This window comes from Fulmarus glacialis, unplaced genomic scaffold (assembly GCF_000690835.1).
Source record: "Fulmarus glacialis isolate BGI_N327 unplaced genomic scaffold, ASM69083v1 scaffold12319, whole genome shotgun sequence".
In the NCBI taxonomy this organism is placed as follows: Eukaryota; Metazoa; Chordata; class Aves; order Procellariiformes; family Procellariidae; genus Fulmarus; species Fulmarus glacialis.
Genome location: NW_009233892.1, coordinates 879 through 16,696, shown reverse-complemented (window position 1 = coordinate 16,696; position 15,818 = coordinate 879). Strand labels below are relative to the sequence as shown.

At 41.6% G+C, this 15,818-nt stretch overlaps 1 protein-coding gene across 1 annotated transcript; it reads left to right on the top strand.

Moving 5' to 3' along the window:
* Positions 1 to 418: 418 nt before the first annotated feature.
* LOC104082364 (epidermal differentiation-specific protein-like) lies at positions 419 to 949 on the top strand. The gene has a single exon (XM_009585474.1). It carries the CDS (start codon positions 419 to 421, stop codon positions 947 to 949), a length of 531 nt encoding a protein of 176 aa, XP_009583769.1.
* The last annotated feature ends 14,869 nt before the right edge of the window (positions 950 to 15,818 follow it).

Genomic DNA, 15,818 nt, shown 5'->3' with positions numbered 1-15,818 from the left:
CAGTGTCAATTATCAACTCAAAGATTTATCACCAGTTATATATTTTATTTCATTATTATTTAGGATACACCAATAAGATGTTAAATTAAACGGGCAGATGTCCCTCACACATATACGTAAACCAACATACACAACTAAATAAAACTGGACTGTTTGGGTGCACATACCTCATTTTGCATTTTTCTTCCAAATTCAAATTTCTATGTCATGCCCTCACTCTTTTCCAGCTGCTGCTATATTTATCCTCTGCTAAAAATGTTTTACTTTTCCTTTTTTCCTCCCCCCGCCCCCCCCCCAGCATTTTGTGTCTGGTGCGAAAAGACTTCTTACAAGCATTGCTTATTTTCTGTTTTCCTTTTCTGCAGGCTGTCATCCAGCTCCTAGAACAAGAAAGCCAAGCTACAGAAGTCCTACTGAGATGGGAAAAATCATCATTTATGAGCATGCCAACTTCCAGGGTTACTCCAGAGAATTCACCGGTGACATTGCCAATCTAAAAGATGTAGATTGGAATGATTGTATCTCCTCAGTGAAAGTAATTGGCCAGCCTTGGGTGGCTTATGAGCACCTCAACTATACAGGCCAGTTACTGGTATTTGAGGAGGGAGAACATGGCTTTGTCGGTCGAGAGATGAACGATAAGATCACTTCTCTGCAGGTGATCACTGAAAATCTGCACAATCCCCAGATCACTCTCTATGAACATGCCCAATATCAAGGGAAGAGCAGGGTGATAACAGAGGCAACCAATCTGAGTAGGGGACACGACAATGACACCACATCTTCTCACAAAGTCCAGAGAGGTGTCTGGCTGTTGTGTGAACACAGCGATGGAAGTGGTTTCCGTTACATTGCACGAGAACATGAACACCTTCCAAATTACAGTGCAATCAATTTCAATGACAAGCTTTCATTTCTGCGTCCCCTTCTCCCCGGCAAGGGCTATTAGATTGCAAATCCTGCAATGCTAAGGGAAGATGCAGGCCCAGCAAGAAATTTGAGACCTAGATCTCTGTCTATGCTTGTATTGCTTTTTTCCCGTGTCACAGAAACACTGAATGGGAGAGCTCTCTGCTGCACTGCAGATCTGTGTTTCTCCATCTTGCCTTGCATAATCCCTGTTCTCCTTCCTTGCATAATCCCCACAAATGCAAGAACTATCGTATTTGGTCAAATGAAAGAGACTCAAAGATAAGAGACATGCCAGGGGTGTGTAACCTAGTGCACCTGCAGTTGGCATTTCCATGTCCTGTACTATGTAATGTAAAAGCATTGCGTGTTGCTTCTGTTGCTAGATGCATAAACAAAATGTGAGTATATAACCAGCATCACTTACTTTATAATTTGTTTTACAATGCTGTTGCTTTACCATGGCCTCTGCCATTTTTTGTATTCCATTTTGTGTTGTTGCCATTAAAGAAGCTATTGAAAGCAACAATGGGTCTATTTTATGTATTTTTTGTGGTTTAATATAGATAAATATTGCCCTTTCATGATGAGATATCTCTATGTATTCAGAGAACAGTTCACGCAGTCACTTGTAAACATTTTTCATGGATCTCTCCTGAAAGGTTTTATCTCCTTCCATTCTCACTTGTCAGTAACTTTGGGTTCAGGCTTGACTTAACCAGACTTAATGTCTTGGTGAGCATGCCGGGTATTGCTATGATCCTGGCCAAACTCTCACCTGGAGACTTTACTTAATTATCACAAGATTGGTTGTATCTCAAGGCATTGATCATACTAATGATACAGTCTTCTACTGCCCTCAATTATGTAATCAAACAGAAAGTTTTGATAAATTTGAATTGATTGATTGGTTGATCACAATAGGAAAACCTGCCTGATTTTTTTAAACCTTTTTTTATCTTGATATGAGATGAGGTAGCATTTTGAAATCACAGTGTTTCAATCAGAACGAGAAAATCCCTTTCTTCTAAAGTTACCTTCACTGTAATTTTGCATTGTAATGGCGTTTTACCATTGTAACAATCTTGAGAGTCACCACGTGGTATGTTCTACCACAGGTGTTCTACCAGACTTAAATGCTAGATCAGGTAGCTCAGGGCTCTCCAACACACCAAGCAGTGCCAGGGGTTATCACTGCTACAAGCATGCGAGGAATCCCAGCAGGCCCTTCTTTGTCCTTTACCAATTCCATGGGCATCACAGGACACAAACTCGGTCTTCACAGGGCAAAGAGGCAAATGGAGGATGAAGATGCAAGCTGCAAGATGTGGCAAGCTACAGGAGAAGGGTTGCTGAAGCATCTGTAGCTCAGTGTTTTGCAAGCCCCAGAGCAGCCTGGAGGATGACCCACTGTTCAGCGTTCCTGCAGGATTGTGACTCTGTATGTTTACTCTTTACCTCCAAAGCAGTGCATTAAAAGCTACATGACAGAGTCAACTTCAAAATAATTGCATTTGGAATATGAACTATGCAAGGCCTTCTTGCAGATGTGGGATCACTACCTATTTCAAGAACTGTTTTGCCATGTACAAGTTTACCTGGAGAGCACACAGCTGCAGTTTTGTGTTATCACTGTCTAACAGCAGCTGCACTCTCCGAGCCATGTATTATGACAGCTGTCATAAAGCTGCTCCGCATTGCAATGTTTATCTAGCTCTGTGCTGAGCTCCTGTTTGCCATGATTTTCTTGTATTTATAGCTAAAAATGAAGCCCAGAACATGCTGCGTTATCATCTGCTGGGCTTTGTTCCCATTTTGAAACAATCATTGCAGGCTGTGCTGACATATCAGCCACTTGTGTTCCTCTGCTAGGCTCATGTGGGCAGATGCAATGGTGATAGCTCAGACTCCATATGTTCTGGGACACTTCTTACTGCTTTGCAGCCAATTGCAGGTTTCCTTGCTCTATTCAATAAAGATCTTCTTTTAATGGGATTTCAAAATTCAATTCAAAGAACATGGAGCATTCTCCCTACTCTAGGCCAAAATAACTTGGAAACACTGAGCACTCTCCAGATAAAGCCAGCTGTGCTCAAAGAAAGGAGATACTGTATTGGGAAAGCAAACACTGGTATGTTCAAACGCGGGCTGTAGCAATGGTATCAGTGGGTATGCAGTACGCAGTGTTTTCAGCCTTCTCAATAAGGTAAATTAGACTGTGCAGAGCTCTGTATTGTTACCGTTAGACTTCTTGCAGAAGGCCCAAGCACAGCGCTTTGTGCAATATATTACAAAACTGCAAAACACCAATGCACATTATGTTTTGTTCCCTGTATTAATGCAACTCTCCAATATGAATACCTTTTGGAGTGGCAAATCAAGAGGCAAATGTCATCTTCTGCCCAAACCAATTTGTGGAAGAAATGATTTTGGAAGTCCTATTGAATTGCCTTGGTCATGTCTGAGGGATCCCTTTCAGCATCTCAGCATAACAATGACATTACGCAGGCACTGTTAATAGAAGACAGATTATTTAGGATGTCTCTCATTATCTTTCCTAGGAAAGATACACTTAATGATATTTCCTTTGTGAAAAATGCTGTTTCCTAAAGAAGAAAGAAGGTATTCTCATTTTCTTGGCATATATAATAGAAAGTTTATTTACAGCCAGGATGTCTCTGAATCAGATAATTGTTATCTCTGAGTTTTCCCTCTGTTTCTCTTGCACAAAGAAAAGATTACATTATCTCCCAAAGTTGTTGTTACTCTGTGATTTTAACGAGCTCATATTCCTGTCTGTCTCTGGTTCTCCTAGTCACCAGAGACAGGCTTTTCTTTATTTTGGGGGTGGGGGGTCTAGTTGCTCTTGGGGTGCAGTGCACTGCAGACTAGCAGGCAATTTCTACACTGCTCAGCTAGCAGTGCCCTTGAAATCATATTCGCTGATCATCCTCACCCCTCACCCTTGCGGCACGTTTAAGAGGCATTTCAGAAGGACACAACACCCTCCCTGGCATTTCCTACTGTACTTCTCACGTGGTGTGCATCCCTATAAAAAAGTACTGTATGACACTCTTGCTCAGGAAAGACAAGAGCGCTGGCATCTCAATCTGCCTGTGAACACAGGGATAAACAGTATCTGGAGGCCCTAAGCCCTGTTAAACTAGGCATGGTACTAATACAGAGTAAAAAAGACTGCTTCCAAAATAAACAATCAGTAAAAAACTTGCACAGAGGGGATTATTACTAATCCACAGTGAAGTTCAAATGGATATTTGAACAGAATGCTGCATAAGGAAGGCTTGTAACCTGTGATAGACCAAAAGGAGGTGTCTAGAGAAGAAGGCTTGAACACCATGAGTATTGCTAAAAGCTGATACGTAAACAGACTGAACTTTTCTCTGCTTGATTAGAAACATCCGCAGAACAAGTTCAGGCGTGTTTGGGTAACCACAGAATACAAAACTTGGGCTTAAGGTCAGATCTTGTCTACCCAGAAACAGGGTGATGATTACACATTAACCGCTTACCTTATTTCGTAACAATGCTGTGTTGCATGGCTGATGAGATAACAGGTTCTTCGGAAACCTTTCCTGGAGCCAATTCCTCACACTGACTCGGCTCTCAGCTTGTGGCTGGGCTTGATGCATTGATGAATCATGACTCTTGACTGACAGAACATCAGGTGACTGTCCTTCAATCCATGGTGTTTAAAGTAAGAATTACATTTGGCATGACTTATAGACTCTAGATCCAAATTTCATTTAGATAATATTGCATAAAAGCTGAAATCTTTAAATCCCTGTGTACAATCATTAACTGCAAAAATATATTCCTCCTCTCTTCAAAATCGTGTAACACACATCACTCTTCTTACTTCCTGGGTTTTTTCCCCCATTACTTACACCAGAAGTTGCTGTTGGGCATATGAGAACTGCTCATAGCCTGTGTCTCACAATGGAAGAGACTACGGGGCCATAACTCCAGGCAGATGATCCACACCAGGCCTCTCTGTTTCACTGTTTCAGGGCTGTGATGCAGCTCCTTTGGATCAGCTGTGCAAATGAGTGGCTCTAACTCTTAACCTGTAGTGGCAGCTCCATCGCCCAGGCAGCCCAGGATCAGAGGAGCGGAGGGAAACAAGAAGACAGGATATTCTGCTGCACATATCTTAATCTCTTTTTTTGGCTGAATGATTTAACATTCACTTGGGGAAACTCAAGCTGTTTTTCAAATACAGAATTCTCAAACTTGCTGTCTGCAAACTTGCAAGCTTTCACTGTTGCTTTCTGTCCTGCTCATTTCATCCAGTGCTGGTACTCTCCCAGCTTGACTTTACAGCAGCTTTTAATCTATGTATCCAACACTGAAAACCCATTGTAGGAAGCAGGGCTGCAGCAACTTCGGTTTTTTTCATATGCAGCTTCAAACACATCTTCTCTTTACCCAGCAACACAGCTATCCCACCTTCAATTCAGTTGCTGATTCTTCCTTTAATTTCTTCTTGGTTTTCTTTGTCAGAATATTCCTTCCCCTTATGCTGTTGTGGTTTCTTGGCAGTGCCTTATTTGACTTTGGTTTAATCATAGCAATATTATGGCAAAGCTTAAATGAGATTCTCCATCCTTGTAAATCAAATCTCAAAAAATGTGGAGCATGAAGCTGACGAAAGCAGTAAGAGAGACCTTCCCTCAGAGATCCGTACAGATCACCGGGAAAATAATTGTGACATGGTGAAATGAGTGCAGCTGCAGCAGGTTATTCCTATAAGGAATTCCTGTTCTTGGAACAAATTTGTCTTTACCTTTCGTACGGCCCCAAAGCCCTATTCCTGTTCACACAGTCCCACGTATTCCTGGGGTGCAGTTCACCTAGCTAAATACAGTCAGCCCTGGAGCTCAGCACAGACTCATCCTGAATCCCCCAAACTCCTGGCATGTGTATGATGTCTATGCCCCATAGGCAGATGCACTCAAACAGCTAAACCTGCTAAGTGGCTGCTGCTGTGAGACACTCTCCCAGAGCAATAGGACCTGCAGGGAATAAAACAGCTTAGCGATCTAGAGCTGCTGCATATCAGTTCCCATTGCAGTGATACTCAGGCCTAAGGACAACGCAGCATGAAGTGTCCTTATCAGCAGCAGAGGTGGAATAAACTGTTGTTTACGCACACTACCAGACCTCATAAATCCCATGAAGTGACAAATGAGGCAGCAAAACCAAGTCAAATGTCTTTGAAAAGGCTGGGAACAAACTCTCTTTTTGTATGAGTGAAGCCACAGCCTACCAGCTAGGCTCTTCCCCACAGGGAATCACAACAAACAGATATACCAGATGAAAATCTCCTGCATGCTTAAGAGATGACCACTGACAGCAAGGCAGGTGTTTACTTGTCCTTTTATGCTCCCTCTTCTCCTGTGGTCACTCAGAAACCGACGGCAGGAGATGCTAACAGAGTTAGTGACCAACAAGCATACACATTAGACGAGAGGCTGATGAACTGTAGCTGGGAACCCTGTATGCAGCACATCCTCTCATGGAAATGCCCATGACACCTGAGATGGACTCACAGCCTTGCAGCCATCAAGACCACCATCTTTCAGGAGGTATGAGTGACAGGAATACGCTGGAAATTCACTGTTGCCTGGGGACAAGTGCTGAATGTTGAAGTATCGGAGTGGGAGCTGTTGCATTAAGAGATCAAGATGACTGTGGAGGACAGAGGCAAGGGTATCTTGGCTAAATTAGCATGTAATGCATACAAATACAGAAAAAGACAAAAAGCAGGAAGTAGTTTGATATCTTTAATTGTTATACGCTTGCTGAATCACCTTAACTGAAGCCACTGGTTAAGTGCAGTTCTCTGGTAAAAGGTAAGAAATCTTGACAGATCGCTTCTCCCTTGAGGGGATACCTTCTTTTACAGCATTACTGCTACGCTACTGACACATTAACTGTCTTTTGCTGCCATGCACATGCTGAATACGTGATAGGCCTTATCAGGATCAGTGGAAACCAGTAACGACTGGTGTCCCTCAAGGTTCCATACTGGAACCAATACTATTTAATATATTCATCAATGACATAGTGAGATTGAGTGCACCCTCATCAAGTCTGCAGATGACACCAAGCTGATGATGTGCTGGAGGGAAGGGACCATCCAGAGGGACCTTGACAAGCTTCAGGAGTGGGCCCATATGAACCTCATGAAGTTCAACAAGGCCAAGTGCAAGGTCCTGCATCTGGGGGTCGGGGCAATCACCAGGGTTGGTACAGACTGGGGAATGAATGGACTGAGAGCAGCCCTGTGGAGAAAGACTTGGGGATACTGGTGGATGAAAAATCGTCCGTGACCCAGCCATGTGTGCTTGCAGCCCAGAAAGCCAACCATATCCTAGGCTGCATCACAAGAAGCATGGCCAGCAGGTTGAGGGAGGTGATTCTGCCCCTCTACTCCGCTCTGTTGAGATCCCACCTGGAGTACTGCATCCAGCTCTGGAGTTCCCAGTACAAGAAAGACATCGGCCTGTTAGAGCAGGTCCAGAGAAGGGCCGCTGAAATGGTCAGGGGGGTGGAACACCTCTGCTATGAAGAAAACCTGAGAGAGTTGGGGTTGTTCAGCCTGGAGAAGAGAAGGCTCCAGGGAGACCTTATTGCGGCCTTTCAATATATAAAGGGGGTTTATAAGAAAGACAGAGACTTTCTACCAGGGCCTTTTAAACTGAAAGAGGGTAGATTTAGATTGGACATATGGAAGAAATTTTTTATGATGAGGGTGGTGAGACACTGGAGCAGGTTGTGGATGCCTCATCCCTGGAAGTGTTCAAAGTCAGGTTGGACAGGACTTGGAGCAACCTGATCTAGTGAAAGATGTCCCTGCCCATGGCAGGGGGGTTAGATTAGATGATCTATAAAGGTCCCTTCCAGCCCAAACCATTCTGTGATTCTATGATTCTAGGATGTGTAAGTTTATTGATACAGTGAACTTTGCCGTGGTTTCAGGTCAGGTTATCTTAGTTTCACATTACTCTTTTAACATCTGCAGTAGTTCCATTACAACAAGCTAGTAATACACTTAGAAATTCTGTATAGATGCTTATTAGGCATAGAGTGGACCACACCCGAATGTAGTGAAGCATGGTGGAAAAAAAAACATGTAAGGAAGGAATTGAAGATTATGGAATGGTTTCATATGTACAATGGGAAAAAATGAAGAACATCCTTGTTGATGTAATTTCCTGGTTTCTGACACTATGACATGAAGTTTCTTGTAATGTAGCATCTTAGGGTGTAACATATAAGCATTCAGTTAACCTCTTGGCTTTTAACGGGAGTAGAAACTGCCCTTAAATTGGTGCTTTGGGCTTATTTCTCCTTCTTTTAAGTAGAAGATACAAATGGCCAAATGAGTTACCTACCACTAACCTGGCAAAATCCAGTTAAAGGGGTTTATTTTTCTTCAGGGATATCAGAAACTGTCTATATTTAACTTCAGAAAGGTTTAATTTACTTGCAAAAGACTCTATAACTACTCTCACTTGCTGTGTCTAAGCAAGTGTTGAAAACATTTACTGAAGGAGGGAGGGGCAGAGGGAGGGAGATAAAGATTTCTGTCACTTGCATTTATTCTATGTAATTATGAATTGTATTTATACCTATTGGATAAAAACAGGAGGCAGTCACATATATTCAAATAAGAAAAAGTCTGCAAATACCTGTTTGATTGGCTTCTTATGCATAGCTTCAGCTGTCTCCTGTAATCCACATTAACTCTTTTACATGTTTTATTTCCTTCCCGTGCCACTTGTAAACATAACCCTTCTGCCAAGACCAGCAAGGCCCAGGTAAGATTTTGAAGGGGTTACCATAAACACAAGACCTTACCTGGAAACTTGGGAAAAGTCAACAAAGCTTTCTGGTGGTCAGATAGCTAATTTCCTGTGCTTGCAGGCATGAAACACTTGGCTTAGTGAACCGTACTATTATCAAAGGAAGAAAAGAGAAGTCCAAAACGGTAGATAAATAAGGTAACATGCAATACTTAATTCCCGAATACCTGTGACTGCCTTACAGTCTCTCCCCCTGGAGAGGCAGCTGCTAGGCCACCTGGTTGCCCTTCCTCTCTTGCAGTAACACTTCACACAGCTGAGGACCAGTCTGTCTGTGGCTGCGATGCCCAGCTGAAGCTGTTTTATCTGTGCTGAGGCTTGCTGCCTCTACCAGCTCCCTGCAGCTTCCCATAGCCATTGTTCTCTTTTTCTTGCCCACCGACACAGTTGTGGCTGCTTCCCCAACACTTCCCATTACCTCAGCCCCTTGAAGGAAACATTTTCACAGTTCTACAGTAACGAACCTTTCTCTTCAACACTGCTTTCTCTCCTCTAGCTTTATAGCCAGCACTTGTACAATCTCTCCGTTCTCTAGCTTTCTGAAAACTGCCACACAAAGTTTTTTCATTTCTGTTTTAGGTACTAACTTCTGCACATCAAAGCTTGTGAATTAAGATGGATCATGACTTCTCCCAACCCCATTTAGACATAATTATTTGTTCTAGTCTTCTAACAAGCATTTTAGTTTATAAGAAATTTGCTCCCAGACATCACTGGGCTCCCTTTTCAACACAAATGCCTTTCCAACACATGCAAAAACCCCATGGCCATTGTTCCTCTTCATTTCTCTTCCTTTTGAGCTACCAAATGCCAGTCTAGTGCACCTCCTCTTCCCTTGGGAATTCTTGTTTTCGCCTTATTTTTTGCTTTCTGAAGAGGATGAATGTGTCTGAAGAAGACCGCAGCAAAAATATTGAGGGGTTTTTGAAAACATAAACATATTTTTAAGGAATGGTTGACCAAGCTAAGACTGCTTAGCTTGAAGGAGTTAGTAAGAAGAGTTGAGAACAGTCTTCAAACACAAAAAGAGGAAGTAAGGAGTCTGTTCTCTGTTTCCCCACTAGAGAGAAACACTAGAATTATTGCTGGAAGAAGCTGTGGAGTTTTTAGAGATCTTACATGGATTTCACAAAATCTCCATCCTGCCATGTGCAGGGGCTTAAAGTAGAAAACCTTAGAGATCCCTTCCAGCCTAAACGTTTCTATAACTCTATAAACTCTCTTTGGCATGTCATAGACACAGCTACTCATGCACCAGAGAGGAGTGTAATCCTACAAAACTTTTGATGTCAAGAGCCAAATATGGGAATTTAAGTGAGGCACGTAACAGGGCTATAGGCTGGTGTCAGCACTGTAGCAGTAAATATTGTAAACACCTCATAGGTGTCACAGCAAAGGAAAGTTTTAAGGAGGGATATGGATGGGGATGTGTAGGAAACTTTGTACCTGCTATTGCAGAGCTTTTTTTTGATCAAAGTGACAGAACATAAACAAATGTGAAAGTGTCAGGTCAAAAAATCTAGCAAAGGATTCCTGAAGGTTTTTCAGTAATAGGAGCAGAAAGTAAAGGTGGAGATGGACTTTGACCCTTAAATGGAGCCCTGCGGATTACATTTGATAAGAGTGCCAATGAGAGCCTGTGGAATAATTGGGAGGGAAGACTGACATTACGGAAATGGACTTTATGAAGGTTAAAACAGTAATCCGCAAGTTATTGTACATATGACTTGAAATGGTGGTGAAACTTTTTGTATTAAAATTAAACAAAGGATCAAATTTGCCACAGAGTGACTACGGCTTTTTAATCTTCATTAGAATTATGGTCAGAAAGATTTAGGCTGGAAGGGACCGCTCTATTCCAAGCTCTTGTTCACAGCAGAGCTACATCCAAATGTGATCAGGTTACTCAGGGCCTTCTCCAGGTGATTTCTGAACAACTCCAAGGGTGGAGATTCCCCAGGCTTCTCTGGCCTCTCTGCCAGGGATGAACAATACTTGCAGTGAGAATTTTTTCCTTATTTGCAGTCCGAGTTTCCCTGTTGCCAGTTAAGACCATTGCCAGTTGTCCTTTTGAACAATTAGCCTTGACTTCTGCAGGCTGAACAGAACCATGTCCCTCAGCCTTTCCTGATACATGGCATGTTCCAGTGCCATGCAGTGGCCTGTGCGGGGCTCTCGCCACTTTGTTCATATTTCTTTTGTAATGGGGCATCTGAAACGGACGCAGTATTCCAGATGTGGCTGCATCAGTGCAGGGAAGATGGGAATAAACTCTTCCCTTACTCTGCTGGCTACTCCTGTCCTCATGCTGTGCAGTATGCAGCTGGCCTTCTCCAACACACAATCACATGATTAGCTCATGTTCAACTTCTTGTCAGCCGACAGGATGGAGTGAGAAAGAGACAACTCAGAGACAACTAAAATTCTTTAATTTCTCTGTGGTTGCATATACTAAATACCGTTAAGCTTGGGGTAGGGTAAAAATCTTTACAGCACTAGTGAGTACAACAGCTGCTCTTCAAAATGGGTATAAAAAAGGAGTAAGCTGGGTGGAAAAGAGCCGAAACAAGAGACGACTCTGCTCAGAGTTAGGTGGTCAGGATGCTTTTTTGTTTCCTCGGAGCACTGTCTGAAGAGTTCAGATGTGTGACTCAACTCTGCGAGTGTGAGAGGGCAAGTGGTTAAAATCATTATGAAAGTAAGGATGGCTGAGCAACCTCAGTGTTGAGAGAGGCACATGAGATAACATCAATGAAATACTAGACCCCCTCCTGTAATTTCACCTCCTAACAGAATCATTTTTCAATCTTCTTATGATTTTCTTGGGTTAGCAGCAATCTGTTCTCCTAACTGGTGACCCTACAGTGAAATTTCACTTAGAAGTTGCAATGATGGATGAGAAGGAAAAGGACAAAGAAAGGCATGAAACAGTGCACACCTGTTAGATCTCAAATGCTTTAAACAATTGATTGTTCTAAGTAGTCAAATATTAATAAAGCTACTGTATGTAAATAGAAATGTGGTAACTTTTCAGGGGAGGCAGAGAAATTTGTTATGAGCTGATGCAACTACTACTTTCTCTGATCCTTTCACAACACTCAGGATACATTTTCTTTCCCTGATAGACAATTTTTCAGGAATTCTGAAAGTAGGGCTTGACCAGGAATTAAATTGTGGATAGCACCTGCGATGTGTCTCAGATGTATTTCTTACCCTAAAATGGGTCAGAAATTCAGAAGGCATTTGGGGGGGGGGTTGTACTTGGATGTTTTTTCCTGAGAAGTTATGAAGAAAGAGGAAGGGAGAGAGAGAGAGATTTCCGTAACAGACTAGCCAATAAATCTGCTGTAAGCGTGCACATCTATAATGTCAGATAGTCAGCTGAGACCCTGGTTTGCCTGAGTCAGCTTCAAGTACATGAGCGTGAATCAAATGTTCATCTTCTCCCATTGAGGTGTAGGCAAGAATGCGTTTGACATCAAGCATGTGCTTCCCCCAAGGGAGGGTTTTCCTGGATAGTGTGGTATACAATCAGTTCCTCTCCTAGCCACCTCTCTTAAATCCCAGGAATACGCTCACATTTAATATCATGAAGCTAAGGAGGTCTTTCAGAGCAACTGGCACATTCTACATTTGCCTCTGTACTATTGTATGCTAACTTTTCCATGTAACTAGCTGCCTTTTAGTTGTTCCTCCAGAACCTCTGGATGGAAAATCATGTTGAGAAGATTAAAAAAAAATGGCTGTGGAATGTATTTTAGTGTCCTGGTTTTGGCTGGGTTAGAGTTTTAACTGCAGATGGTGCTCCCTCTCTAAGGAAAAATTACTACGAAGAGCAATCCAGGGAGCTTTCACCCAGGCCAGCAGCGTCCCACAAAATTGCCTTGGTTTCTGTGTAACGCTGCCAGTTCACTTAACTGAAGAAATCCTCAAGCCTAGAAAGCTTCTGTCATTTACATTTTGGGCGCCCCACTGTCCAGTCCATTAACCAGGTCACCGTGGCTGCAACTTGCAGTCAGATGTGAGTCTTTTACAAAGTACTGGGCTTCGCTCTCATATTTCCATCAAAGTCTTTGCTTTCTAAAGCTGTGGTTCCCACTCAAGTTTGTTAGCCAACCACTTCCAGAAGCAGGCTTACGTATTGCAGTACTGGGATCCTTGAGCTGTAATGTCAATCCACTTCACATGCAAGCTACAGTGCTTTACAATAATTTTGGATCAGGAAATGGCAACAACCATCAAACACATCTCATGCAAGACTTCTACTCCCCCAGATGGTCCAGACTTCAGATGTTCACAGAAAAGGGGCACCATAGGTATTGTTCCTGCAAGATACCACTTCATACCAGTATAGGCTCTATACCTCATCCTTAATGAAATTAACATTGTTAGGGACTAATGACAGGGCAACTCTCTGTAGTCCACATGTGATCTGCAATCTCCTCAAGGAGGGGGCAAGACCATTCCTTGTTTGCTCAAATGATGCTGTGTTACGGTCCTCTATGGTTCATCTTACAAAAACCTGTTAAACAAAAGAATTGTTTGAGCTGGAGTATCTTTTGCACACCCTGAGGACCATTCACATTAACTTTCCTACGGCATCAAAACTTCGAGAGACCTCAGCTTTAAAAAAAGATGAAACCACATGCCAAATGCTGACAAAACCCTTCATGAGCTTTCTTTGTTCGTTCCTGTACAGACCGCTGCATAAGTCTTCCTCCCTGAAGAAGTGGTAGAATTACAGATACAGTACAGATGTAGCTATTTGTTGATAACTACATCCATCGAATTTCCATATTCAGAATTACAGCTTAGTTATAAAAAAAAAGATTATTTCTGGAAAAACAGAGGAAAACCTAGCATTTCCTAAGCAAAATTGATTGGAAAAATCTTGAAAGATGTGAAAAGTTACATGTTTAGAAGAAAATCTTGAATTAACAGAGGATCCATTTCAGACTTTCCTGTTGATAATATCTGTAAAAACAGCTTCGGTAAAACAACTTTTGTAAAATAACCATTTAATAACAAAACATGAATGTTCTCTAATCTGTTTCTCTCAGTAACTTTGAGTACTATATTATGTCTTACCACACGTAAAGTACAAAATTTATCAGAATAATCAAATTTTTTTATATTAAGAAATTAGGACACACGAAGGATTTATCACACATGGAGTGTAGTATGAAGATTTACACAATGGTATTTCTTTAGCTAGCAGGTAGTGGCCACAAAATTCCATATGGTCTAATTCGAATAGCGTTTCTGCTGCAGTATGGTTAGGCTGCTACTGAGAGTAAAGCCAGCTCATCTGCAGTTTGTTTTGATGTCACTACAATGGTGCTGTGCAAAATCCTGAATTGAGGGGAAAGAGTTAAAAAGATAATAAAAAGGAGAGGTGGATTTATTTCGAACCTCTACCTTTTATGTTTGTCCCATCCTCCAAGGGACTATTTGTGGATTCAAGACATCATTAGTATAAGTTCATTTATTATTTCTGCATGTTTGCAGGAGGAGATGCAGAGAAATCATTGCTCTGAAGTAGCTGAGCTCTGCTAACATATGGTGAAGGGTTTTATTATGGTTTACTGTGACCTTTACAATTCTTCTCATCTCACTTCTGAGTCTGTGTGGCTCAGGATGAAGGAAGATGTACCCAGCTGTTTCATCCAGAAATTATCTGTAGTGTATAGATGAAGATCAATCAAGATGAAGTCTCATCCCGAACTGGATGGAACTTCTTTATCATCTTAATACATGAACAGTTTAGTTTGGGGAAAATTTGTATTACTAGGCAGCCAATATAATAGGATAAACTTCAAAGACAACAAAAAGGGTAATCTATGTTATATATTGTTCAGTCTAAATCTTGCTATGATAAATGACAACACTATAAATGAAAATAAAGTTGTGCAAATTCCCCCACTTGCCTATCACTTATCTGCAGGTCTCATTTGTAGAATGAGAACTGACTTGTGGTCCCTAATGGGAAAGTAACCTTGAAACAGCAAAGATAGGATGAGGCTGTAAAAGCAGTTGCAAAGAAAACATCTGTCAGGAGGTCATCCTTGCATTTTGACAATGTTGTTTAGTCATGAATGAAAACTTACTGTATTATGAGCCATTCAGCACATTTCTAAGTGTTTCAGAAAAAAAAAAGTAATAAAGACTAGTTCCTGGTGATCAAATGTACCTTTACAATCCATTGCATAAGCTTTTCGTTTCTCTAAACTTTATATTTCTACATGTCAGCCTCCAGAGACAGTAAAGTGTTTTACAAAAGGGTTCTAGTTTATTTGTCAAAAACAAGGAACTGTAATTCACAATGTAATTCACTGTAGTTCAATGTTGAAATATCTGACTGCTTGAAGATCTGTACAAACATGGAAAAACTGAATCCAGTCACCTCTACCTTGCTCATGTCACTCAGATGTCACCACAGGATCCACATGAAAGGAATTGCAGTTGAGTTGAGATTGAGAGGAAAACAAAAGCTCAAAGGAAAGGCCAACAGTTGTTTTGGGATAGAGATGAGACAGATGTGTATCAAACATTAGTCTACATTTCTCATTTACTATTCTAGTTGTTTAAAAAAAAGGAGGTATGCTGTATTCTCACCCTTTTGCTTAAAGAGGGACACAGCTTCCCTTTGTGGGAGAAAAGACTTTCTTCAGCAAGCCTGTGGGGACCTCTGGAGCCAAGTGGCTGTTGGTGAACAATAACCCCCACTTGCTTCAGATTAGCTCTTTTGTCCTAACTACAGGCTCCCTTCTTGCTCAACTATAGTATAATATAAATACTAAAGACATTTCATCTCTCATAATGAGAGATGTTTTGGCTACCTACTGGCTCCATCTTAGCTGGAGAACATGGGCATGCCAGCAGGCCTGAATGTTTTTCAAGCTCTGGCCACCCTCTTCCATGTTTTCCACAAAAGGACATAATTTGCTTCAGAAGGCAGATAATTTCATGAGCATTTAATTTAATCTCAGTATGGATGTTCTTCACATTTTTTCCCCATTT

What these genes read in the sequence shown, in the direction of transcription:
- LOC104082364 (XM_009585474.1), top strand. Translation starts at nt 419, where the DNA reads ATGGGAAAAATCATCATTTATGAGCATGCCAACTTCCAGGGTTACTCC.